The following is a 26,838-nucleotide window of genomic DNA, read 5'->3' on the forward strand; positions in this document are numbered from 1 at the left end:
GGCTGAGGCCTTTGTATTCTAATTACCCATCTCCTATTCAAGATCACAAGAATTCTTTGACAGCCTCCCAGAAAGCCTGGGGATTCTCAGCCATAGGAAGATGGCCCGTTTGAGGCACGATCTTCAACTCCGCACCATTATCACCAAGTAGTCCCTTGCTTGCATCCATAGCCTTGACAAGGGCACCCTTGGCATCTTCCTCTCCAACGACGAACAAGCCGCGGACTTTGCAGCCACCCATCTTAGGCTTGAGGTCGTAATCCCAGAGTGCTGTGTTGCTGTACTTGAAGCCCTCAACGTCATTAGCGGCGACCATTTCTGTCATCCACTTGACAGTCTCAGCGTTGGTAGAGGGATGGAACCATCGCTGGACGGTTTGTCCAGCGAGCTTCTCGATACCCTTACCGTTATCCTCCTCAGCCAGAGCTGTGCGGTCCTTCCACGCTTGTGTGTTGGCAGCGCTTGATGTAGGGTTGAAGTCGCAAGCAATGAACTGCTGGAGACGTTCAGGATATTTGATAGCGAAGTTCAGGGTAGTAACACCGCCAAATGAAACACCAATAAGAGTATGAAGCTTGGTGATGCGAAGGGCATCAAGCACTTCTCGAATGTCGTCAGTCAAACGATCCACTGTAGCAGCTACAGGAGGCTGAGGCACGGCATGTCGGCCACGGGTATCATATCGGAGAATTCGGAACTCGGGGCGCTCTCGCTTGAGGATCTCAACGAGGGGATCCCACATGTGCAGCGAAGTCAACAGCGAATTGGTGAAAGCAATTGTAGGAGCCTTGGGGTCTGGGTTACCCTCCAGTCGATAGGGAATGACCAGAGAATCTGAAGTTGTGATAAAAGAATTGATAGCAGCGTTTGGTCCAGGTGTTGTAGATTGCTTGGAATCGGGTGAGGTGAAAGCAGCTGTCGAGGGCAACTTTGACAGCGCTTCCAGCTCTCGAGGAGCAGGTCCAAACACATAGAAGAGAGAATATGTCCTTCGACCCTTTGAAGCAACAAAGTTGTCAAAGACTTTGGTGCGCCATGGAGTGTCCATCGAGGCCTTGTGCTCCGCTCCACCCTGGCCATTCTCCTTAGCATAGTCATGCAGCGCAAGGAAAGTCGTCTTGCCCTGCCCCTCAAGATACGAAGTCTTGAAGGCGCGCGAGCGCAACCAACCAGGAACCTTGGCCAACATGGGGATATGCTCCTCGACCAGCCACTTCTGATATTCCTCTGCAGCACCCTCAACGTCCTTGAGCTCAATTGTGACCGCAGTAGTCTGCAGGCCCTCGGCCTCTTCGTCGGTCAACTTCTCAAAGGGCACGAACTTGTCAGACTCGTTGGAATGAACCAAGTCCCAGAAATATCGCTTCACGTCAACTTGGCCAATGGTCTCGGCTTCTCGAGGAGATCGGTTCGCACGCAGTGTGAGGTATGTCTCGGTCTCAAGGTGTGGCATGGACGTGACGTCGTAAGCAGCGAGGTAGGTAGGTTCTTGACCATCCGTGGCTTTATATCGAAGACCGTTGGAGAAGATCTGAGGAAGACGAAGTCGGGTCGGGCCGTGCTCGTTGTTATACCACTCGTGGAATTGGTCTAGAGACAGCCCAGGCTTGGGCTGCATCGTGACGTAGAGGTTACCGGGAGGAGACATTGTGATCGTGCTTCAAGTTGAGAGCTGTAATTGAGGAAGAGAAGCTCAATGAGCGGTTGTCGAGTTGTTATAGAGCGCCCTCAGGCCTTCCGGAAGAATGATTTACATGACGGGAGGTGGAGCGGGAGTTTGCGATTCGGCTCGGCAGATGGAATCGGGAACGTAGCGGGGTGTACTTCACTGTAGGTATAAATGTTTMCCCCGCCACTCACCGAAAGGTCACCGTGAATACGGGGTCCACACACGGAGCACACCGAGAAGTCATCACGACCTAGCAGAGTGAGCTGCAAGGTAGCTAACCTAGCATCATGTCATTGTATTGTGCGAACACTGTGAAGACAAGGGCTGGCAGCGCCATATTGTGTCTTGTCATTTAAGGCATTTGTACATAGCCCTCTGCCTGCAGCTGCGCTATCACATTATCTACGCCAGTGCTGAGCAGTGCTTTGACTCTCTTCACTTTCTTTTTCTTTCTTACGAAGCCATTCATTGTGCTGTGTTGTATTACTCAGACTTCTTTTTCTCTTTCTCACTCTTATACTCTCGATTTTCTTTCTCAATAATTTGTCTGGCACTGTATATTATACCAGGATATATCAGCAGTCGGCCTCCCGCATGAAGCATCCCGCTTCATCCAATCTATTGTTCCCATCGGATATCACAATCTGCATCTATCCACATCGAGCGACACTGAGGACTCGATCTCGTACATATCGCCGCCAATCAACTCCGTTGTCCGCCTCTTGAAACATTACAATGTCCATGGTGATGCGCTAAGAAGTGCATGTGAGAGTCAACCGCCACATGCGGACGTGCCAACAAAGCTAACGGCTTGTAGAGCTCGCATCCCATATCACATATATCCGAGTCACCTTTGTTGTTGCTCTTCTGTTTCTACTGGCGTACAAATTTGTTGAATCACTCAAGGCTGACGGCCTTGTTCGCTCGCAGCAATGGAGGTCTTTTGCCGCAATGTCCCCCAGGACTTGTCAGAAGAGAGCTTCAAGCAAGAACTCATCCCGTTTATGAAAGCTTTGAACATCACCGACTTCTTTTGCGACAAGCCCAAGAGAAAACCTCAAGCATGGGTCAAATTCCTCAATCCTGGCGATGGCTACTCATTTCTTGAAAGACATGGCAAACAACAGCGTCACGACCTACCACAGAAGGAGAACATCAACCCGCGATATCCTTTCAAGACCAACTTCAGGCCAAAGGATACCCCGCGTCTCCATATTCTCAAGACAGCTGTGTTTGTTGAGAAGAGTACTCGCGTACTCGACAAGCATTCCATCGCACATCTCAAGCATGAACGTGCCAAGGAGCAACAAAAGGCTGCCGCCGCTGCTGCTGCAGCTGCCACTACCAAGGACCGACAAGCTCCGGTTAAAGCCTTCATTATCAGCAGTATCAGCTGTGGCGGTAACACATTCCGTGGTCCCGAACAGGTCATTACATTCGTTGAGCACAACAGTCTCATCCTGCTCGGAGACGTTATTGGCAAGTTCACGCCGCAGTGGTTAACTGTTTATGACGAAGCTGGGTACCGTATGGATTTCCACAACGACACAATCCAGGATCTTATCGCCAGTCGCAATGATGCATCCATCACTTTGGTGTTGACTGAACCGCCAAAGATGTACACACCTCACAAATCCGACAATCCAAATCAGGCGTGGAAACGAGTCCAGGGTCTGGTCAACTGGGGGCTGATTCGCGAATACTCGTCATCTTGCCTCGTCTATCGCATCTTCTTCACCTCCTTGAACGATATGAACGAGGTCCTCCGATCTGTCAAGCACCGAGATATTCTCGCCGTCACCTATCATGATCTCCCATCCGTTCTGTGGTCATACATGGAACCCGAGAGCAACCATTTCCTCGGTCGCCAGCAATTTACAGAGAAGGCTAAGCGCCTTCTGGCATCAGGAAATGTTCACTTCGCTCTTCTCTTCCAAGTCCAGGCTTTGGTCTGGAACAACTACATCAATCCCGCGAGCGGCATAGAACTGCTACATATCCTCGAACAAGTCATTACGGATGCTAAAGAGAAGAAAGTCGCGGCTCCCGTCACCACAGATGCCATGAAGACCCTTCTTCAAAAGATTCCCTACCCTTGTCCTGGCACGGATCCTGATGAGTTGAACGTTGTCGCATTGATGGCCAGCATCATGGATGAAGAGTATGAGGCCAGGGCGGAGAACCCCAAGCGTGACAGAATCTATGGAGCCAAGATTCCAGATCATCAGATATATATCTTCAAAGCCATGGTGACGCCCACGCGTATTCTTCTCTCTGGCCCCGAGCCCGACAGCAAGAACAGGGTGTTGCGAAAGTATCACGAGAACAATGACTACTTCCTACGCGTCCTCTTCTGCGAAGAAGATGGACAGGACCTCAACTTTCATCCCAAGGTTGACAACGAACCAATCTTTGCCCGGTTCCGACACGTCATGGACGAGGGCATCACAATTGTCGGCCGAAAGTTTGATTTCCTAGGTTTCTCCCATTCATCTCTTCGTTCTCACTCCGCCTGGTTCTCTGCACCTTTCACCGATTCAAACTTTGAGCGCCAGACTCCTGCAGCTATTCTACAAGCCCTGGGAGACTTCAGCGAGATTCGAGTTCCGGCAAAATGCGCAGCACGAATTGGACAAGCTTTCTCAGAAACTCCATATGCAATCCCGATTTTTGAAACTGGTATCAGCCATCGGTTTATTCCGGATGTCAAATCTGAAGATGGAACCCGTGTATTCAGTGACGGTGTTGGAACGATCTCCCAGGACGCGTTGGAGGAGATTTGGCCTTATCTCTCAATGCGAGCTGCAGCACCAACATGTCTTCAAATTCGATGGGGCGGTTGTAAGGGAATGCTTTCTCTCGACACTAGACTCAAGGGGAAAGTCTTCTGTATTCGACAAGAGTCTATGATGAAGTTTCCAAGTGACGATCTTAGAGAGCTCGGCATTTGCGACGCCTCATCCAAACCTCTTCGACTCGTTCTCAATCGCCAGATGATCAAGATCTTGGAAGATATGGGGACACCTAATGATTGGTTCTTCAGACTGCAGAATAACGCACTTGACATACTGCGCAATGTCACAGCTGACGCGACCAACACGAGCTATTTCTTGGACTACCAAGCCATCGGTGTCAATATGGGGCTGCCCAAGCTGGTCAAGCAGTTGTACAAGATGGGCATTGACTACCGCCGGGATAAGTTCCTCAAGTCAGCGGTCGAACACGTCGTCTTGCGAGAACTGAGACTGCTGAAGCACAAAGCCCGCATTCCCGTTGATCAAGGGGTGACTCTTTTTGGCGTCATGGATGAGACGGGATTCCTAAATGCTGGTGAAGTCTTTGTCACCTACGACAAAACGCACGGCGTCTACAGAGGGCGTCGCATCAACTCCACGCTGAAAGATGGCCGGATCATTGTCACACGTTCACCAGCTCTTCACCCAGGAGACATCCAGATCGTCAACCAAGTCACACCTCCACAGGGACATCCTCTACGAAGCTTACAGAACTGCATCGTCTTCAGCCAGAAAGGCAAACGTGACTTGCCCAGTATGCTAAGTGGAGGAGACTTGGATGGTGATCTCTACAACATTATCTGGGACCCAGAAGCATTGCCAGGCAAGTATTTCTTACCGGCAGACTACCCAAGAGTTACGCCGAAACCACTAGATCGCCCGGTGAAGCCCCAAGACATTGCCGACTTTTTTGTTAACTTTATGCGAACTGATATCTTGGGCATGATCGCTACAAGACATGTCGTCTTGGCTGATTATTATGAAGAGGGAACAACACACCCTTACTGCATTTCCCTTGCGGGCATGCATTCTACAGCGGTCGACTTCTCCAAGACAGGCATTCCAGTCGACGTAAAAGCTTTGCCTAAGAACCCCCCGTTCCGTCCTGATTTGTAAGTCTTACCCCCAACACTTTGCAGAGATGTCCTAAATTATCTTGTAGCCTTGCAACAGCTCCGCCCCTGAAGACGTACGAAAAGGGTCAGATCGCTCATCTACATGATGAAGATGAAGATGACAACGCCGACGATGGCATGGCTCGTTACAAAGCAAAATATTATGAGTCTGACAAAATTCTCGGTCGTCTATATCGAAACGTGGATGAGAAGAAGATTTGGGATGAAGATATCCATCGGATTATCAACACAGCTGGGCCATCTGTTTGGGATCAACTACTAACCGTTGTTAAAAGCGAGGTGAACAAGTATAAACTTGACGTCGATTGGACACGTAGGTCCGACGAGGCGTGGAAGATCCGAGGCCTGTGAGTTAAAATATGCCTCTGACTGCTTCAACATGCTAACAACCTCAGATACGAGTCGACTATCACCGACAAGATGTGGCACTTTTCAGAAAATCCGCGTGCACCGCTTACAGAAGTCGAAGTCTTCTGCGGTTTCATCCTCAACAAACGCGGTGCCCAAACACGCCGGCAGGGTGATTCATCTATCAAACTGAAAGAAGAAATTGACCGCATCATGACATGGATCGTCAAGCAGATCCGCGATCGCGGTGTAGGCGACGGCGCAGAAACTCTCAGCACAGCCACCGACGCAGACGCAACTCCTTCGCGATGGAGAGAAGACGTCGTAGAGCTATGCTGGGCGTGTGTAGCAGTAGCATGTATCAGAAAGGAATTTGCGCCGATAGTGTACCACGGAACGGGCGAGCTGGAGAGTTTCAGAATCGTGGCGGCTTGTTGTCTACTGAAGGAGCTGAATAACCTGGCTAGGAAGATGGAGATTAGCGCTGGAGGAGGCTTTGCTGGTGTCGGACGAGGACGGGGAGGACGTGGGAGAGGCGGTGCGGGGATGATACTTCCCATACGATGATTGAGATTCACGAGGTCATATGTGAGATGTGGTACATACCAAGACTACTGGACAGAGAGATATGAGAGCTTGTAAGAGTTGTGTTAGAGCTGGCTTGAGAGTTCGATGATAATGAATAATGAGAATACTAGTTCAGTAATCACTCAATATCTACATGATAATAAGCAACACTGGCATAGAACGTCAGTCAGAACCAATTAGTAATACTGCATGATAGCATCCTGATCTAAACACTACTACGAAAACCGAAACCCGCGAATTTCAACCTATGTATACAATTCCAGCTAGATACAACTAGCGTAAGCGCCGTCCCAATTCCTCACACAGCCCAGCCCAGCCCAGACCTGTAACGATACACACTTGCTGTCAAAAAACGCCTAGACCGCGCTGTATCCTCCTCGACTTCCTGTTCCCTGCACGGTGTTGAGTACACGGCGGATCCAGTCCTTAAGTAGGTAAGGAATATCGCGGATGGTGTCGCTGTGGGGGAGAAGATCCCAGCCGCGGGCGCCGTAGCGCGTGAAATTGATCCAGGATGAGAAGATGAGGTAGCCGGCGATGCCCAAGAAAGCACTAAATTTGTTAGAAATTCGTCATAGAAACTGGTTTGTGTTACTCACATGATGATAAACCAGGTGAAGAAGCCCCAGTGGGAGCTTGAGCTGTCATCATCGCCGCTACCGCCGTTGTCCTCTGACTTTTCGCAGGCATACTTAGTATACCATGTCAAGCGCAGAACCCTGACCTTTTCCTCATCATCAAAGCTATTCCAGATAAGCGACGCATTGTCATGCTTCAGCTGATGCTCAATCATAGACTCGCCCTCATCCTTATCATCACCATCCCCTTCCTTCTTATCGTCGTCCGCTCGTTTCTCGTACTGGTCTGAAGTAACCCACTCGCCCTCTGTTCCCTCCTTTTTAGGATCGCATAGGAACTCGATGATGGCCTTTTGATCGGTCTTCTTGATATCGCCCTTGAGAGGATCCCTGCCTCCTGTGAGGACTAGTCGTACGCCCTCTTTATCCTTATCGGAAGTTGAGTCGCTTGTCTTGAGTCGCGTAGGTGTAGCATCGAATCGAGAGCCGCCAACGTTTTCGAGATTTCCTGCGATCGCGATGACATTCGTAATCTCATCTGTCTCCTTCTCGCCAGACTTGAGAAGGTGTGTAATACCGCAAACTAGATTTGTTAGTCAGGACTCGATTAGCGCTTGTAGGTCTTGTACGCACCTCGAGTGCCGTTTGGACATTCTTCATCCTTCTTGCCACCCTTCTTCTTCAAAGGCTTGCAGATATCTAACGTATAAGTTGTGTTGTAATGTTCGGGAGGACTGGGCTTGAATCGCGTCGTCAGGACCGAATGAGGTCCACCGAGCTTAGAAAGATCAAAAGTATGGCCATCTGCGCGAATCTTTCCGCAGTCTAGAGTTTCCGCGGCGAAAACTGGAGCTGCCAGCAGAGGCAGTAGAAAAGCCAACAGATCCGGCCGATGCATCGAGAAGACCTTGATAGAAGAACGCAGAAGTTTGATAAAAAAGAGGTGGTTGCTAGCGATAGGATGGAGATGAAATTACGGATGGAGTGGTAGTATCGGAAAGGGCCGTGTAAGCTTAAAAGAAAGAAGAGACTCGATAGATCAGATTACGAGCGCGTGCCTAGAACAAGCAGTCAAACTGTGCTGTGCTGTGCTGTGCTGTGTGATGTGATGGATTGGTCACGTTGCCTCGAGCTATCGCGGGTTTGCTAGCGTCATATGAAGCTCCTGTCGTCTTGGCGGTTGTGTCATTGCGCCCAAATGGAAGGTAGGAGCCCAGTTCCACAAGCACGTGACAGTTTCTGGAGCTCAACGAGTCGCCTAGCTAGACCACATGGCAATATCATTATAATCCCGGGGTAATACATAACTATTTTCTTTTTATTCGTGGTCAATTCTCAGGCTTCGTAAAAGAGATAACGCTATAATAGACCATCCCTCATGATGTTACAATAAATCAATACTTTCTTCCAACCTGAGCCGTAACACCAAGAACAGCGACATCTGTCACTGCATCACCTTGTCCAGAACCAAACAGCCAAACGCATAAGAAACCCTTGAACCTGGATTGAAAACTTTCCTCGGGGTATAAATCTGCCCAAACTCATAAACCGTATAAAAATAACGTGCTGGTCCTGCCTGAACTCCTTTGATGATCAACCGCCTGGTTCATCCTCTGATCGTGTCTGCCGTGACATTAATTCTGCCCACTATTATCTTGTCAGGTCTCGTTCGCGACATCACATCCCCTGGGGGCCACCCATCATTCCATTCATCCCCTGCATTTGCTGCATCTGTTGCATCTGCTGCTGTTGCATCTGCTGTTGGTGCATCTGCTGTTGTTGCTGCTGCTGCTGCTGCATCATCTGCTGTTGCTGTTGCTGTCGGCGCTGCGCCATTGACGCTTGCACAAGGTTCTGAGCTTGCCCCATGCTCTGCGCCTTCATTTTCTCGATCACGTCTGGCGGAATATGTTCTTGGCCACCATACTTCTGAGCTATTGCTGGCACCATCCGACTAAAAATCAGCCTGGCCTGTTGTTGCATTTGCGCTTGAATTGGATTTTGTTGTCCCATCTGCCCCATTTGTTGTTGAGCCTGCTGCTGCTGGACTTGTTGCTGCTGCTGAGGGCTCATCATGTTGCCCTGTTGTTGGGCCTGCTGCTGCCGTTGCTGCTGCATCGCCTGGAAAGCTTGCAGGTTCATGCCGTTGGGCATCATCTGTCCGCTGACTTGACGCTGCATAGGACTATTTCCCATCTGGCCATTAACTTGGTTCATGCGCATCATCTGTTGGAACTGTGCCTGCATTTGAGGGGTGAGCTGTCGTATCTGGTTGCCCGACATGTTCTGCATTTGCTGAGCATATTGAGCCGCCAACTGCTGCTGCTGTTGAGGGCTTATCATGTTACCCTGCTGCTGTGCCTGTTGCGTAGCCATCAGTTGCCTTTGCATTGCTTGCATCATCTGCTGTTGTTGCTGAGGGCTCATATGGCTCATGTTGCCACTGTTAAGACCGTTCTGCATGGCCATCTGCTGCTGTTGCTGTACAGCACGTTGTTGTGCCAATTGAGCCGCATATTGTGGGTTCATTTGGTTCATGCCCTGGCCGTTCATCATCATGCCCTGACCTGGCTGCGAGTTCTGTGCCATCATAGCTGGTGGAGGGCTTGCCTGGCTCATGCGAGGAGTTGCCACCATGGCAGGCCTGTTGATCGGAGTACCTTGTGCCATGTTGGGCGTTGAATGAGGCATTCTTGGTGTGCCGGAGGGATGGCTCTGTTGGCTGCCCCTGGAAGACATGTTATGAGCCATAGGGACAGACATTGCTGCGGCGTTTTGCACGACAGAAGACGGCCGAGGGGGGCTGTTTGCCATGCCAGAGTTGGTCTGTTGCATTGGGACGCTGGCAACCATAGGAGACGACATATGCTGAGGTGTACCTTGGCCAGCAACTGGAGAAGACGCCGGTGGTTGAGTGATCTGAGCCTGGAAGCGGGGTTGTGCTTGCGGAGGCATATTATTAGCCATTTGAGGCGTTCCCACAGCTGCGTTATTGACTCCGTTAGTGACGACATTGTTCTGAGGATGACCGTGCTGTGGTTGGTTCCCGTTGACCCTCTGAGCATTTTGGTTGTTCTGACTGTTCTGATTCGCCGCTTGGGCGCGAGCTTGAGCTTGTCGTTGAGCTTCTGCCTGTCGCATCTGAGCTTCTCTCGCAGCGGCCTCCCGTCGGAGTCTTTCTTGTTCAGCATTTTGTTTCTGAGCCAGCGCTACCGCATCTTGCTGCTGTTGCTGTTTCGCTTGTTGCAATTTCCTGTCATTCTCCAACTGCTTGAGCTTCTCTTGTTCCTTCTTCTCGGAATGTTCTTGGCTGATGGTAGCCAAAAGCTTGAATCGTTCGAATCGAGGTTCGAATGTTGATGCACCGCCTGAGGCATCACCATCGGCTGCGCCACCGTTCTGCGCTCCATTCGCATTTGATGCAAGACGCTCGTCGGCAACCAGCATGAAGCGTTCCGTCTCTGCTGCAGCGGCTTCGTCCGCAGCCATCTCGGCAACAGTTCGCTTTCGTGTTTTGGGTTGAGGTGGAGCCTCTGCATGCTTGGGGTGACTCATTGCCTCCATTAGGATAATTGTTTCTTCGAGGTTCTTAGTAGGCTCAAGCACCAATGGCGCGTTTGTTGCCAACAGGATCTGCCCCTCTGCAGCATGAATATTGCTGCTGTCGAGCTCTGTCTTTTCACGTTTCTGGCGCTTTGCGGGTGGCGGCATGGTACCAGCTGTAGGTGTCGGGGGAATAAGTGACATTGGTGTGGACGGGGGTTGGCCAAGGCCATCACCCAGTCCTCGCGGGGTGGAAGCTTTTATTAACAGGTCCATCTGTAAACTTTCGGGCGTCGGATGGAGCACCATGGTAAAGACCCGTGGCTTGGTCGCCTTGTCTTTTTGCTCCTCAGGCGCTGGCATGACGGGGGCATTTTCCTTTTCAGCCACGTCATTCCCTTTTGAGCTTCCATCTCCGTTTGACAAATTCTCTTTAGGAAAAGGAACATTCGGCGATGGTGTGAGACATTGGTTATAGTTATGGATGGAAGACGGCATCATGGAACCCTTTCCTTTTGTGGGTTTGGCAACGTTCTTCGCTTGCGCAAGAGACTTGTGGTCGTGAACTTGAACAATGAGACATCCATCATAGAATGGCACACCGGCATCGGTGAAGTAGGAGAGAAGATCATGGGGGATCGTCCGGCTTCTGACGTGATCGAGGAATATTTTCATCGGTGACTTGTACGGAAACACGCCATCTTGATTATCGAATCGGAAATGTGTTGTGTGTAGATGGCAGACAAGAGAGGGAGGTCGACCGGCAAATTTGTTCAGGATATAGGAGTCTGTAACAACTTCATTACTGTTAGTGTATACACAACAACACGATAAGTCAGAACATCGCATACTATAGGGTCGAGGTTCCGCGTCGTGGCCAGAGTGGTCTGCCGCTAATGACGCTGATCGCAGGCCAGCACTATTCCTAGAGTGCCGGCCCTGCAACTGCAATGCGGTTTCTCGTCGGGCTCTGTTAACAGGTCGGACGGTTGATGCGGTAATGGCCCTGTCGCTCGCCGAATGCGGCGGTTGCTTGGCACTCGGCGGAGGTTTCTTTGCCGACATTGATGGGGATGGTGATGATTTTGAGGATGTTATAGCGCCATTCGTCTGGATGCCAGGAGGTACTGGGCGCTTCACTTTGTTGGCGACATTTTGATGGACTATAGGTCCAACTGGCGCCATCGTGTTGTGGTCGCGCTGCGCCGTGGGGGCTAGCGGTTATGACGATATCTCGGCCGATGTGGTCCGCTCGACTTTGGTGGAATACTTGCTTAGGTCGCAAACATGAATGGTAGAAGCGAAACGGCACGATGCGGGATTCGAGGTTGGTTTGATGAGAATAGGCTGGTCGCACGTTGACTTGATGGATGATGCGGAGTTGGCCGCGGTAGTCTCACGTTAGGGGCGCGAGTATCTCAAAGAACCGCAAATCGAGAACAAAGAAAATGGTCCATGAGAGGTTTTTCAAATAGGACAGAGCCGTCGATTTCTTTGTAGGTTTTGTTGCGTGGTCTCTGGGGTCGGATATTAATTGGATGATGGTTCACGCCTTGTCGCCCGTATCACGGGTGCATTCCCTTGGATGAAGTCGGCTCGATTACGGAAGATCACGTCACGTGATGAGACGTGAACAAGCGCATCGTCGCAAAAGTAAGAGGCATAAAAGGTTTACACACAAAATTCAATATCTTCTAAATAAGGTAGATGAAATAATTGAATAAATACACGCGTGCTCGTGTCTGTAAATAACCCTTAATAGCATATACTAAAGTTCAAAGCTCATGGTATCTCGTGCCAGATTGCGCAAGACGCGTTAGTCTCACTCCTGGCCCTGAACTCGACGCGCCCAATCATCATTCAGCCTCATACTATCGACAACCACAACTCCACGTCCTCGTCCAACTCTTTCAGGACGCTGCCACCATTCTTGGCTCTTTCCAGCCCTCTCAGCTTCAGATTCGCTATCTGCCAATCCACCAGAGCCACCATCAGCTCCAACAACCAGAATGACGTCATGTCGAAGCCAGGTCTGGAGGGTGGTGATGATGCTGCCGTCCTGACCAGAGAGAGCCTTCTGGAGGTAGATGACTTCTGGCTGGAGGTGTCGCAGGATATGAACGTGGCCGTTGGGTGTAGTGAAAGGGAGAACCATTGTCTCCTTTTCGACCAAACTTAGAGCCTGTGAGTAGATGGAGTTAAAAGAAGGGCTTGCGGATTCACTACGAGTTGTCAGTAACAGTACGATTCGACAGCGTAAATTAAAGCATACAGCTGGTTCTTTGACTCTTCAGCTGGGGTTTGAACTTGATCGTGTCCAATGTTAGAAAATGAAGAGCTCAGCGAAGTTGGCGGAAGGTTACTAGTAGCAGTATCCATAGCAGGTTCCTTCAAACCAGGAGCGTAAATCAGAACAAATAGCTTAACCTTGGAGTGATCGATGTTTCGAGGGATGTGGGAGAGGATAGACTGGAGCGTGTTAGTGCGCGGCCTCGGAGAACAGTCTGATCAACTTACAGCGTGCTCGTGGAACGAATCCTCCTCTTCAGGCACGGCGCCTGTCTCGGCAGACACCACAATCGCAACCGTCTTGCGTCGCCTATTGCCGCCGACGAGTGCTGACGACGTATCGGCGGGCGCTCGTTCTTTCTTAGCATCTGCTTCCTCTTGCCAGGGGTTGGTATCGTCAAAGGGGCTCTTGTCCTCCTCGCGAATGCTAGCCAGAGCCTTGCCCATAGCTGCACTCGCAGCTGCGACACCAGCCGCCACAGTCTTACCTGTCGAGTCAAAGAACTGCTGCGGGCTCGGTGTTCGCCGTAGAGCACCAGACATGCGCGAGCCCCAGCCTCCGCCGGCCGCATCTTCGTCCGCGGGCACAATTCCATGGCTCTGGCCATCAGGTCGTGGTGGTTTCTCGGGGCCCTGAATATCGCGCGAATTGATATCTCGGGAACCGTGGGGTTGATTATCACCCGGGCGAGCTTGATTGCCGTAGTCTAGGCCGTAGTGGTCGTCTTCGTCGTCTCCGTCTTTTCGCTGGCTCCAGACCCAAGCAGCCACGCCCACAGTAGCAACTGTAAGTGTAACTGCGAGAGGGACCCAGTGGCTCCAAACTCCCCGTCGCGACCGCGACGATCCGTGATCGGGCGACATTTACGCGGCGCACTGTCGCATTGCTAGGTGGAGGTGATGACGCCAATGGCTGTAGGCGCAAAGGGCCTTTTCGTGCAATTCGAGTGTCGTGAGTTGTGACTCTTGAGCAATTGCGTGATATTGGCGCAACCGTTAAAGTAGCGAAGTCTGGGGCCAGATCCGATTCTTGTCGATACGCGGTGGTTGGTGTAATCGGCGTCAACAAGCCAGTGGAGCTGAGGCCATCTACCCCCAGCAACAACGGGGTCAGCATCCCGAGGGCCGACAAAGAGCTCAGCGCAGCGTTTCAGGGGCTCAATTGCGGGGGACTATCCAATAATCCGTGCCGAGGTCGGGTCCAGTCCGTCCACGTGAATCCGTGTGGGATAAGATATGTGGCTGTGCCTTGCGACCGCCACAGCTGCAGCTGCAGCCACAGGCGGGACAGCACCCCACGAACGTACATTTTTGATGTCTTGGCAATGGATTTGAGTGACTCTTCACTTCATACTTGGCTTCATACAGCAACCACGGCCCTCGCGTTGGCATTAACAAACCAACCCACACTCTGAGGCCACAGCGGACTTCTACCGAAAGTTGATTCTATCTCGGATCTTTCATCTCTGTATCAGTAAATCAACAAGGAACCCCGCGGTGTTATGCCCCACGCTGTATCGATGCCGTCAACTGGGCTTCAAGCCCTTATTCTTTGCGGGCCTGGCTCGTCATTCCCGACATTCACCTCTAACCCCGATGAGAGCCCCAAGGCCCTTCTCCCCATTGCAAACCGACCTATGGTCTGGTACGCGCTTGATTTCTGCTATCGAATGGGCATCACAGGTCAGTCAAACTTGGAGCTATAGGGTGACTCATTGGGTATATCCGTCGATATCTCCTCACTCTCCATTATGAAAGGATACATACTGACAACTACTAGACATAAATCTTGTCTGTCCTCCTACAGCATCCGAGGCTATCTCAACTGCTCTGAACACTAACCTTCATCTAACTGCGCTGCCTTTGCCGCGACCCGACATTCTCTCACCAGTAGACCTTGATCAGAACACAGGCACTGCTGAGATCCTACGGCTGCCAGAGATTAGGAAGATTATCACTGGTGATTTTGTAGTACTCCCTTGTGACTTGGTCTGCGAACTTGCAGGAGACAAGCTTCTACAATCATGGATGGTCAAGTCAGCTAGTCTGACAGACATGCTTGGAACTGCCAGGCTTTCCAATGGCCATCGATCAGTTCACAGCGGCGCACTTGGCGTTTGGTACGACACAAAGGCAGTTGCACCTGTCAAGAAGGAGGAGACAGACTTCATTGCGACAACCCCATTGCCTTCATCTCCTGTTACACCATCAAAGGGATCTCTCTTCTCAAACTTGTCAAAGCTGGTGTACTCCATGCCAACCGACTCCTTGAGAGATTTGACAGAAGACAAGGGCTCACTTCCCATTCGACACGGCTTGTTGCGTGCTCATTCTCGTGTACGAATGTTCACGACACACCGAGATGCCCACATCTACATCTTCCCTCGATGGGTTCTCGATTTTGTCAAGGGTAACGAGCGAATGGAGAGTATTGGTGAGGATGTTGTCGGATGGTGGGCGAAGGCTGGCTGGCAATCTGGTCTTGCCGAGAAGTTGAAGCTGGAGAGTGCCTGTGCCCAAGGTCGGGTTGAGGAGACCAAGGACGATGAACGACCCAGCTCGCCTTCCCGGGTTTCCACCCCCGATAACATCCAAAGTGATTTGAACCCATACCCAGACGCGACTGCCGAGACATCAGTGCCGAGTATTGCAGTTGATGACGAACCATCAGCTGCCGAGAAGTCAAAATCGTTCCAGGTCCCGCCGATCGTTGCCTATGTCCACCCGGGCGGGAGCTCAGCTCCTTTGATTCGCCGTGTTGACACGGCACAGCTGTTGCTCGCTATTTCACTTCAGCTGGCCAAGCTTCCATCACTCGAGGAGACAGGCGGAGAGTCACTATCACCATATGCACATGCAAAGAAGATCGCTTACCCTGAAGGCGTTAAAGCACGCACGACAATCACACAAAAGGACAGCCTCATTGCGGAAAATGTCACTGTGGAGGAGAAGACCTCTATCAAAGAGACTGTGATCGGCGCCGGTTCGCAGATCAACGAGGGTGCCAAGCTCTCTCAGTGTCTACTTATGGAAGGAGTTGTTGTTGGAAAGGCATGCAAGCTGACACGTTGTATTATTGGAAAGAGAGCAGTCATCGGAGACGGGTCTGTTTTGACCGACTGTGAGGTCCAGGAGAATCTGCTCGTTGAAGCTCGAAGTGAGTTCCCGTCTCCCTACCCTAGAGGTGATCGACACGCTAACCAACCCACCCCTGCACAGCTGAGGACAAGGACAACAAGCTCATGAGCTCTGAGGGTTTGGAGGCCACAGAAGCTGAGATGGAGGAAGTCCTCCAGGACATGGAGGCTGACGCCGAGCAAGCAGTGATGGATTAACTTAGAATCTCGGATGTAACCGTAAACGGAGAAGCATTCAATAGAGTTATTCGCTTGTTTGTTTCGACCCAACTCTCTGCTATTCCCCTCACTTCCAATATCACCACTATGGTTGCATTTCACGTGTGGTGTTGAATGTTCGAGACTTTTCCTTACATCGCATGGTAGTATCGAGGCCCCGGTACGTCTAGGCCGAATGGATGCCCGTCAAAGTGCCATCGCCACCTGGGGAATACGATAAGTTGGAATGGATTCACAGGCGAATGCTGGATTCAATATCGCTTGACGGGAAACGTCTGACTTGAGACCCACGATGTCACCTACCAACCGTGCCGAGCTATCCTTCGGGGGCAGCTTACCAACATGTCTCGCTTCACGTTCATCCGGACAGCAGCAGCTCTGCAAGGAGAGCATTGTCGATCGGGAAATCGTACGACTTTTGCACTTTGGGATGTTTCTTACCAAGAACTTTGGGATATCTCTTTCTCGATAGCAACAGCACTAACTAACCTAGATGTGAAGCGCTGTCGAGGTTGGGGATAAGATCGACGATCGTAAGACGGGACGAAACTAATGCACTGTCACCCTAATTAAGTCACTTCACTTAACTCATCGAGGGCGTGTTCAGATATCGTCCCTGTCTCTTTCTCTGTCCGCGCTTTGACGATGTAGCTGACCGAACAAGGTGTCACTGTTGTTGGTTCGCTTCCCTTCTACGCGTAAGCGCGCGTGGGCCTATCTAGGGAATTCGGAACCGAACCACGACAGACGGGTACTCCAGCCTTGCAGTGACATTCTAAACGTAAGACTATCGCAATGTCCACTCTGCGGGCGTGGGAAGCGACCGGCTGACCGCGTATCCTCTTTATGGCTGGAGAGTGACAGCTTGTCGTAAAGTCAGGTAGTATGCCGCACCCGCCGAAGATCGAGAGAATATACTGAGATCGAAAGCTGAAGCAGAGGCTGTTGTTGACTAAGAAAGTAAAGAAAAAGTAGGGTCCAATATGCATAGATTGAGTTTCGTGGATCTTCATACAGGGCTGTGATTGTTTAGATTGCCATGTTGAAACAAAACAAAGTGGCTTCATAACGGCTTTTGCTATAGATAGAATCTGCCACTCTTTTGACAGCCACGTTTGATGGTATTCCCATCCAATTTACAAACTTCCCCATGTTTGTTTATTGTCCGAAAGACGTCAGATATGCTTATTTCGCTCTTCAACTGCAGAATCCCATGGTCTCTCAATGGTCTCGAGTCGAGTCTGGATCTGGATGGTCTGGCCTCGTCTCGTCTTGTCTTATCTCGAGCCGTGTCAGGTGTCGTGGCGCGGAGACTGACATAGCACATACTGAGTAAGTTAAACAATATTATGTCACCAACGAGGTCACTGATGACAAAAGTCTGGTAAGCTACTGACACAAGCCCAAACGTATGGGACGATTTAGCCTAGAAGAGATTTATCTGTTTTAACATACGCCCTACGAAGTGTAAGGTAGTAAGTAAGTCTTGAAACCATTCTAAGCCCTAGGTTACCCTACATATTCTATAGCCTCATTGGTAGAATAAATCTCCTACTGATCGATCGATCGCGTGAAATGAAGGAGGCGCATTCTAGAACATGAAATATCGAGGATTAGTGTTTGAAAGGCCATGGCCAAGAGTCATGAGCTGCATAAGTCAAAATCGCAAATGTCAACATCGTGAAATCGAGGGGCTCCGCGGAAACTGTCAATCCATTTAGCGAGAGCGATTTACACATTTACTAGGCTTGCGGGTAGCTAAACTCCATTTAGGGAATGGAAGTCGTGGATAGTGAACTAATACAGCCAAGCGTAACCACGGCTCCGGTTCTGGGCGAAACTCTATTACTGGCTTCCCGCGAATCCACGAGTTCTGGCCAGTGGATAATAGCTTTGCCGCCAAAACAACAGTCAAGGGCAATGCAATTGTTGTGCCATTCACCGTGAGAAAAAAAAAGGTCCATGTTATTTTGAGGCTGCGTTACCGTCCACTAGCTGCCGGTCCGACGTAGGTTTGTTAAGCAATGCCACGCGCTACCAACGGTCAAAACGGTCGTTTTGAGCCTGCATTCCGGTGCTATTGATATGCGAATGTCACCGTAAGCATGACCGTCTCGTCAAGAGGCGAGAAACGGTAGCGACAGAGAGTCAATGACACCTGTTGGCAAATGGTAGTATTCTGAGGGAGAGAGTCAGGGAATAAAATCAGAATACGGAGTAACGCAAATTGGTTTGTGGCGGGGGAAAACCTCCGTACCTTGCTTGCTTTATGCTGTGTAAGAGTCTCAATCTCGGTCTCTGTCTCAGTATCAGTATCAGGGCCAACTAATTATACCCGGATGTGCCTCTCATGTTGCAGATACAGACGCAGATGCAGCCGCAGATTCTGCAGATGACGCAGGGCCAAGGTTTCGGGAGACCACAGAATCTCCAAATGGAACAGGAACAGGAACTGCTACAGGGAGCAGGCCCTGAAATCTGGCTTTCCAGACCCCTGACTATCCCCAGTATGGTGATCTTCTCCCGCCTGCCGTCCGTCAGATCACAAACCTAGCTGGCGGGAGATTCACGGCGGGTGTAACAGCGGCTGCGGTGTAACTTCGATCTGGGGGGGAAGCACAGAGCACCCCAAGGAAACAAAAAAGAAAAAACGTGCAGTGCCCTATGGCATTTCGGTCTCGCATCGTGAAAAGTCGAGTGCATCGGCGATCTCATGGGGCCTGGGCTCACCTGGTATGATATATAGGCTGGGCAGAGAACCGAGGGAAGTGGACCACGAATAGTCAAGGGACTGAGAGCTATCCAAATAGAGAGCACTAACATATACCACCGAGTTTGGATGACATTCTTCACATAGATCAATGTAGGGCAGAATACCAATACCTAGTTTACAGAAGCTAACGTAACTATGTCAGCGGAGACTGACAGCTTCGGGACCCGTGGCCCAGTGGCCCAGAAGCCGTAGACCCCGGCCGGCCGAGTCCCTCACTCCAACCAACGCTGCCGGTCTCCCCCAAGCATTGTATTGGATGAGTTGAGAGTGGGTTCGCTCGCCCACGGGCTCGTCACAGTGAGAACCAGATGTGGACTTTACCAATTTGCCGTCGGCAAGAGTACGGGCCCGTCAATCATTTCTCAGTACTGACAAAATATGTTGGCGTTATTAATCCACTGCCAGTTGAATTACCTTGTTGCAGCCTCCAAAAGCCACACAATAATAGCCACAGCAGGCAATCTTGACATGGCTACAGGAGTCAGTCAGCCAAGACACGAAGCGTTATTCTCCTTATGGATCGAGGTACAGTAGTGTGCGTGGTATACTGCTACAATCGTCTGATAACTAGCCTGATAGATAGATTGCCAACCAGGGAGAGTAAGGACAATAGCGTATGATTGCCGTAAACAGAGGGAGACAAACACCAAATGGGCTGCAGATGTAACATCGTCTACTCGATACGGGAGTCAAGGGATGCGGCCAAGGCAAGTTGACAGGTTGATAAGTTGGTGATAGTGATAGTCCCCAAGTCAATTCGGCAATTCCTGGGCCCAGTGCCCGCAAAGAGCTCTACACAAGGGAACCTCATGCACCCAATTGGGCCTCCTAGTGTTCGCATATGGCATTACCAACCCAGCGATCCAACTGTACATCAAGGGCACTAGCCCAGAGGGACGCCGACGAGTGCGCGGAGAAGGACTCTACTGCGCAAGACCACTTTTTGTCTGATTAGACCATCCTCTATGGAGTATGCAGAGTGGGCAGCATTTTATGATAGATCACTTAAGAGCCCCAACACAAGGTCTCGACAGCTGCTGGGACTTGTGGCGCTTGATATGACACTCAAGACTCTGATTGGTAGGACAACCTGCGGAAGCATGCCCGCAGCTCAGGTGAGACTATGAGGTTATAAATCTATGATGCCATTATGAGAAATGAAGAAGAAGCTCCAACAGCAGATCTGCTCCACGGTCTACCATGAGGGGAATTCAGCATTCTCATTCTCTCGTCACACGAGACAGTACGAAAATCCTTCACATATACTAGCATCTTGGCACAGCACATAGTATTCTTTTTTCACTTTGGGGGAGCTCGTATACTTTACGGGAGCAACGGCGCTGGAAAGCCGGGCCGGGGATGGATCTACCTTTGGGATAACGGGCTTGGCCTTTCCTCGGCGGGGGGAGGGGCCTCTTCCGTGACCCATTCCCATCTGTGTATGTAAGCTGAGGAGGAGCTCTTTGTTTGTCAGATCACGGGTCTCGACTCTTCAGCTCTTGAGTCAGCGGAGACGGGAAGCAGGGGAAAACCTGGTACGCATGCCTAAAGTGCTCCCCTCTTTCAGACTCTCGCTCTCTTGGCCCCTGGGCCTGAGTTAGACAGAGGCTAGGCACGGGAAGAAGTGGATAGGAACATGGGAGCTCTCGGATTCCCGTCGGGGGCCCGTATGAGATGCTACGCTGCTCGGTATGACCAGCCCAGTTCAGCTCAGGACAGGGCAGGACAGGGCAGGGCCTGGCAAAGAGACAGGACGAAAAAAGTAACTTACGATGCCGTATGACGAAAGAACTGCAGATGTCGGGTATCCAGTTGAAATGGCCCTGTACAAGGTGTAAATGAGATGAGATGAGATGATGCTACGAGCTGCACGCACTATTCGTTCACTGTCCAATACTGCACCGTTTTCTTAACATGGGATGCATATGTATAGTAGAAATGATGATGAACACTCTGTCTCTCATTATGGCCGAGACTCTACTTACATCCGCTTCAGACACTGCAAGGGCAATGATGGTGAAATCTTATGGACAGTACCTTACTCTGGCATCTTCCGTTCGTTTAGCAAACAAGGGACCCGAGGCATTGCGTATCGCGTTAGTAACTCGGGCTCACATCATCCATTTCGACTAGGTACCTTACCTGCGTTAGGTTGAATTACTGCACATTTTCCAAAGTGAGAGCAGAACAGAAAGAAACGAAAGAGAGAGAAAAAAAAAACGATATATCACCAAACTGAAAAACCCTGCCCAGCCCATCTCAGGTGTCTTACCAGCCTTCAGCAGTGTATGTGTGAGTGCATTACATTGCAAGATGGGGGGCGTGTAATGCTACCGCACCGATAGGTCTGGTCTAACCTGGACTGATTTACAGTGGGGATTAGAAGAAGAAAAAGTCAGATCTGTGAACGAACACCAGCGCCAACGCCAACGCCAGCGCCAGCGCCAAACAGCCTCTCCCTCCAATGGCTCCCTCCACTGAGAGGCCCCTGTCCTCCTCTCCGTTCCTAGATTTGATTTCTTGGGAGGATCGCTGGGTCGCTCCCCGGGAAGATCGCCCGGCACTAGGGACGCTTTGAGAGCTGACACTGGCTTAAGGCAGTGCGCTCTTATCTGAGGTGCCCTCTATCTGGGCAATCACTGTAAGGTACCTGTTGTAGCGAGCGATAGTGGGCGCGGGCCCCGCAGCTACCGTCCCGAGCCTCGCGTTAGTGCTTGCACCAGAGAGTTGCGCGATGCACTAACTGAACAGGCCGGGCTGTTTCCCTTCCCTTTGTTATGACTTCAGTGTCCCAGCTTCCCTTATCACGCCTGGGAACGCGTCCAGGTCGCGTTTTTACTGGGGCTACCTCCTAAGGGAGCAAGAGTATAGTGCGCCTCGGTTTGGCTTGATGAGCCAAGTAGAGCTAAGATGGGGTAGTAAGAGGGGTCACTCAACCCAACTGGACTCGATTTGACCCCTCCTCAGCAGGAATAATTCAATGGCCGACGGATAATAAACTCGGAGACATTGAAATGAAGAATTCGAGGGCAGCCTCACACTATTGACGATATTACCTCTCCTTGAACAACTCCTTCGATCAAGGAGTTTCAACTCTATCAATAGAGCCAGTTGAATTCGGTTGAGTTCGGCCCTGTTTTTCAGTTTTCAGGGTCAACCGAGGCTCCTCACTTGTAAGCGAAACGGATGCCCTTTGTTCCATTCTCTTGACTGTGACTGTGTCTGTGTCTGCGTCTGTCAGTTTGGCAAGTCTCTCTTGTCTCTTTTGTCATATTGAGAACCGTGCGCGGCTACAATAGAATAGGTAGTTTTAGTGCGCAAACTTGACAGGCAAGGCAAGGCAAGGCAAGGCAAGGCATTTCCTTTCCTGTTACGATAGGCGAAGCAGGGGCCCTAACCAGGTTGACTGACCACGCTCACCTGTCAATGGGAACTTAATTTGTATTCTATGCATATGGACTGTAAGGATAGATACCGTGGTTGCTCCGCTACCGTCCGATATCTCCATTTTCTCGAGGTCAAACTCGAGCCCTTTCCCATCATGACGGAGATTTGAGTTTAGCCGCTCTGACGTTACATTCTTCTTTGGGTCTGGTGTGGCCTGGCATGGCTGAGTTACCCAGCACCCGGCACCTTTACACCTTTAACAATTGCCGATGCCATCCTTGTAAAGCTGCAATGCGACTCTGCAGCTCTACAGTGCAGTTGGAGTTGCATCCGCAGCAGACCTTCCGATGGTTGGAGTGGGTGGATGTGCAGGCCAACAGAGCTTCTTCTTCTTCTTCCCGTCCAATGACATCACAAGAAGCCCTCCTCTGATGGAGTTTTCCTCCTGTTTGTAGGTACCTAGTTAGGTAGGCACAGTATGGCCAGACCATGTTGTCGTTGGTTTGCAGAGTCAGCATCAGCCGAAAAAAACCAACACTCTGAGACGTTTATCGGATCAGGGTCCACGAAGAAACTCTACTCGACCTACTCCTACAGTCTACTCCTTACAGTCACTCACTCACCCACTCACTCACTCTCTGCACTCAACTCTATCCGTAGTGTGCGGATACGAGCACACAGTTCCCGTGTTCTTGCAGTGATGCCCCATCCATCGCCAGGAACACCCGCAGGTCCCTTTCGTTTTGGGTGAGACCTGCACCACGCCTGTGATTACTTTTCACAAATAGGGCCAGATTACCTTCAATCACTCTACTCCTTTGCTAAACCTTCTCTCCTGCTGACCCACATCTTCACTTTGACTCTCGAGTGAGAGATATCTCACTAAATCGTTCCGCTCTCTTGTCTTGTCTTGTCTTGAACTGTCTCGACACTACTGTATGTTCAGTCTCAAGGGAGTCGAGATATGGGGAAACCAAAAAGACCTTTCGGATGGGGCATGTTTCGCCCAAGAGGTAACACATCCAGGCACGCTCAGGAACATGAACCTTCTGATGGTCTTGGCTCGGGTCCCCTCGACCCGACACTGTCTCACTTGACGGCCTTTCTGAGCGACATTTCCACTCTCTCCCATTCCAGGCCCTGATCATTCCTAGTGATGATATCCATAACTGTCGGAGGCAAGAAAGCTAACAGTTTTCTGAGTGAGAAGAGACCGGCCGGGACGATGTGGAAGTACGTACATCCGTACATCCTTACACTAGATCTGGGGCACCCACACAATTACCTCAGAGAGAACTCCCACGCTCTGGGCGTGGCTTACCCATACTCGCCTTGACATGGACATTGACATTGACAGGTAAGCCCTGTCCTGTGGCCCATGTGCGAGATGGATAGATTATGGAGATGGACATGGACATGGAGGGCTGGTGTCAGTCAGTCCAGTCAGTGACACCTTTTCTCACCCCGGGGGTTATGTTCGTGCACTCATGCAGGGTCCGATATAGTCACTCACTCAACTTCGCCTCGAGACTTTCAGGTAATGGGAGAGTGAGAGTTGGAGTCGATGCATGATCACACACCCACACCCTTTTTCTTTTATTTTCCCTGGGATCCGCAGCATGGTCATGGTTCGGCGGCTGCAGGGGTGTCTATAAAGTTGTGGCTTCGAGCGAGGAACCGCCCCAGAGTCAGGGACGCGGTCTAATCCCACGCCCACCCATCCTAGTCCATACCGCACCCCCCATATGCCGACCCTTGGTTCAAGCATATTCTCGACTGCTATTATACGTGCCTTTGTTCTGGTTCTTCAATTTGTCCCTATTCTCCGAGTCCTGCATTACTCAATGCCAGTGTAGTATTTCTTCTTTCTTCAATTTCATAAACTCAACTTCTCGGATCAAGTTCCAAGTCTGTATTGGTCACTTCCTCTTGCTGCTGTATAACTAGTCGGCAACTAGTCCAGCTGAGGGCGTTGAGGGCCGAGCGAAACATCCCCAGGGACGCTTGATCATAACTGACACAACTTCATCCAAAACATTGCACTCACTCTATGCGAGCAATAAACCCACTCGTTCAACTGTGGATCTATCACGCCTCTCCCGTCGCCCTACCTGGACTGTTCCTCTTCAAGCAACGATCTCGATCTGAGCTGCTCGAGTTCTCTTGAACACCCTTGTTCGCATTCTTGCCCTGGGGGTATTGGATCATAGCTGTGTCTCGCGGGTTCCCTACTAGCTGCACCGGCTGTGTTCAAGGATCTACGGGTGGTTGAGTTAACAGCTTGACTGTCTCAGGACCCACAGCTCGATGCTGCCTACCTCATTCCACCTCATCTCTATATCTTCAAGGGCGTCCGTCCTCGAGAGATGAAAAAACATTCCCGATCAGACTCACTCACCAGACAACTGAACAACTTCGCTCAACTCTTGATTGTTCTTCACAGCCTCTTGAGACCAACCTTGAACACTCTCACCCTTCATTCAAGGTCAACTCAAGACATATTCACATACATCTCCTCCCTTCCCCATCTATTCTCTCTTTAACACTCTTTGCTCTCATATATTCAAGATGCAGTTCGAGTCGGATTACCGGTTCGACATGGACGACTCCTTCAGCCTCTGCAGTCAGCCCATGTCCTGCCCTTCCACCACCACCAGCTTCTCCTCCGCCTCATCAGCCTACGACCCATTCACTCCTACATCTCGACGATCAACACCTCATGAATTCGGCAACATGGATTTTGATGGCCCCTACAACTCTGTCTCCCACCGGGGGGCAGAGCTGACCCCTCCCTCATCAGCAATGGGCAAGTTCATGTTTGGCCCTGTCAAGCCTGAGCCTGAGCACATCTCATTCTCCGACTCTCTCCCCAACACCCCCATGAAGCGAGAGCAACTCGGCTTCGAGTACGAGCACATGATGGACATGAACATGGCACATCACGGATCAATGGGCTCATTAACGCCATCAAACTCCTTTGGCATGTATTCATACTCTCCTGATGCCTCAATGGGCCCCGCCTCTTTCATGATGACACCAACCCAAAGCATCTCTGGCTCTGAGGCTGCCGAGACCGGCTCATCATGGTCTTGTGCCAACGATAGCCCCATCTCGTTCTTCCCCAACAGACAGCTCTCAAGTGACTTTGACACTTTTGATATGGACCGCCACTCTCAGTCACCTCTTGGTTACCACATTCATGACCCCAACTCCCCCAACCGCATGCGTGCTCAAAGGAAGTTGATGGTGCATGAGATCCAACAGAAGAGTGCTGAACTTCAGCGAGCTCAGATTCGATCATCGAGGAAGCGATCGATCAAGCCTGATTCTGCTCAAGTTGATGTTGTCCGAAGAGCCATGTGCAAGTGTGACTACCCTGGTTGCCACAAGGCCTTCCGACGAAACGAGCATCTCAAGCGTCACAAGCAAACGTGAGTATTTACTGAGAATCATAAAAAAAAAATGAACATTTCCACTGACAATATGCAGTTTCCACGGCGAAGGACCTAACCGTTTCTCATGCGAGTTCTGTGGAAAGGACCAGTTCAACCGCCAAGATAACCTCAACAACCACCGCAAGCTTCACGCACGACCCAACAGCCGCAACCGCGGAGTTGAGTTCATCCCTGCTGCAGTCCCTGTCATTGAGCAAGAGGAGCGAAGCAGGAAGCGAAGAGCGCCCTCAAAGTCCAAGATTGCTGACAAGCGGGGCTCAGAATACTAAGCTGAGCCTCCACAGCCATTGACTGCTTGGCATTACCTACTTTTGCTTTTACCTTACCTTTACTTTTACTGATGGACATATCTTGGCCCGGGTACCTTACCTGAGAACTCCGTCAGTCGCCACTGGTGGAATAACGAGACGAGGGAAGAGTCGAGTCCCAAAAGGGCGCCACTTATATGAGACACGCAGAACAAGACCAAGACCCGCGCACTCGCTCAACTTGATTGGGGAGATACACACACACACATTCAGACACACATACCTAAAAAAAAAAAACCACTACTTACATATTCTGTCTGTCTCGTCCACACACATTCGCATCTACACACTATCATCATATACGGAAAAGGCGGAGCTGGAAAAAGAAAGGAATTGCAGCAATCCTGCAGCCAGACCGTCATCTGGTCTACGCCGCTGCATTAGAGACTCAAGCAAGTGAGCTCTTTTGGAAAGCAAACGAAATTACAGGAAACACGAGGGTGTAATGGTCTGTATGATTACTATGTCTGAAGAGAAGACGCGGAAAAGGATTACCTGACTTGACTTGACTTCTTGACTTTACTTTTACTTGGGTGGCATTTTGCATTATGGAGTTGTTGTCACACAACCAGGTCCACTTCAAAGGTGCAAGGGCGTTTCTACTCTTGGGGGG

General features: G+C 50.6%; 7 protein-coding genes across 7 annotated transcripts; 3 read left to right on the forward strand and 4 right to left on the reverse strand.

The window, feature by feature from the left end:
- Window positions 1-43: 43 nt before the first annotated feature.
- Window positions 44-1,648, reverse strand: FMAN_00316 (uncharacterized protein; the record flags this gene model as incomplete). Its single annotated transcript, XM_041822151.1, has 1 exon — window positions 44-1,648. One exon carries the CDS (start codon window positions 1,646-1,648, stop codon window positions 44-46), a length of 1,605 nt encoding a protein of 534 aa, XP_041687861.1.
- Window positions 1,649-2,601: 953 nt separating this feature from the next.
- On the forward strand, window positions 2,602-6,515 carry FMAN_00317 (uncharacterized protein; the record flags this gene model as incomplete). Its single annotated transcript, XM_041822152.1, has 3 exons — window positions 2,602-5,576; window positions 5,627-5,947; window positions 5,996-6,515. The coding sequence occupies 3 exons, from the start codon at window positions 2,602-2,604 to the stop codon at window positions 6,513-6,515; spliced, it is 3,816 nt and encodes a 1,271-aa protein (XP_041687862.1).
- Window positions 6,516-6,892: 377 nt separating this feature from the next.
- Window positions 6,893-8,012, reverse strand: FMAN_00318 (uncharacterized protein; the record flags this gene model as incomplete). The annotated part of the gene is made up of 3 exons (XM_041822153.1): window positions 6,893-7,088; window positions 7,136-7,697; window positions 7,748-8,012. 3 exons carry the CDS (start codon window positions 8,010-8,012, stop codon window positions 6,893-6,895), a joined length of 1,023 nt encoding a protein of 340 aa, XP_041687863.1.
- A 779-nt stretch (window positions 8,013-8,791) lies between these two features.
- Window positions 8,792-11,842, reverse strand: FMAN_00319 (uncharacterized protein; the record flags this gene model as incomplete). Its single annotated transcript, XM_041822154.1, has 2 exons — window positions 8,792-11,454; window positions 11,509-11,842. The coding sequence occupies 2 exons, from the start codon at window positions 11,840-11,842 to the stop codon at window positions 8,792-8,794; spliced, it is 2,997 nt and encodes a 998-aa protein (XP_041687864.1).
- A 637-nt stretch (window positions 11,843-12,479) lies between these two features.
- FMAN_00320 (uncharacterized protein) lies at window positions 12,480-13,810 on the reverse strand (the record flags this gene model as incomplete). Its single annotated transcript, XM_041822158.1, has 3 exons — window positions 12,480-12,879; window positions 12,930-13,126; window positions 13,175-13,810. 3 exons carry the CDS (start codon window positions 13,808-13,810, stop codon window positions 12,480-12,482), a joined length of 1,233 nt encoding a protein of 410 aa, XP_041687865.1.
- A 656-nt stretch (window positions 13,811-14,466) lies between these two features.
- On the forward strand, window positions 14,467-16,281 carry FMAN_00321 (uncharacterized protein; the record flags this gene model as incomplete). The annotated part of the gene is made up of 3 exons (XM_041822159.1): window positions 14,467-14,629; window positions 14,727-16,103; window positions 16,166-16,281. 3 exons carry the CDS (start codon window positions 14,467-14,469, stop codon window positions 16,279-16,281), a joined length of 1,656 nt encoding a protein of 551 aa, XP_041687866.1.
- An 8,749-nt stretch (window positions 16,282-25,030) lies between these two features.
- On the forward strand, window positions 25,031-26,186 carry FMAN_00322 (uncharacterized protein; the record flags this gene model as incomplete). Its single annotated transcript, XM_041822160.1, has 2 exons — window positions 25,031-25,893; window positions 25,952-26,186. The coding sequence occupies 2 exons, from the start codon at window positions 25,031-25,033 to the stop codon at window positions 26,184-26,186; spliced, it is 1,098 nt and encodes a 365-aa protein (XP_041687867.1).
- Window positions 26,187-26,838: the final 652 nt, after the last annotated feature.

This window comes from Fusarium mangiferae (genome assembly GCF_900044065.1).
Source record: "Fusarium mangiferae strain MRC7560 genome assembly, contig: FMAN_scaffold013, whole genome shotgun sequence".
In the NCBI taxonomy this organism is placed as follows: domain Eukaryota; kingdom Fungi; phylum Ascomycota; class Sordariomycetes; order Hypocreales; family Nectriaceae; genus Fusarium; species Fusarium mangiferae.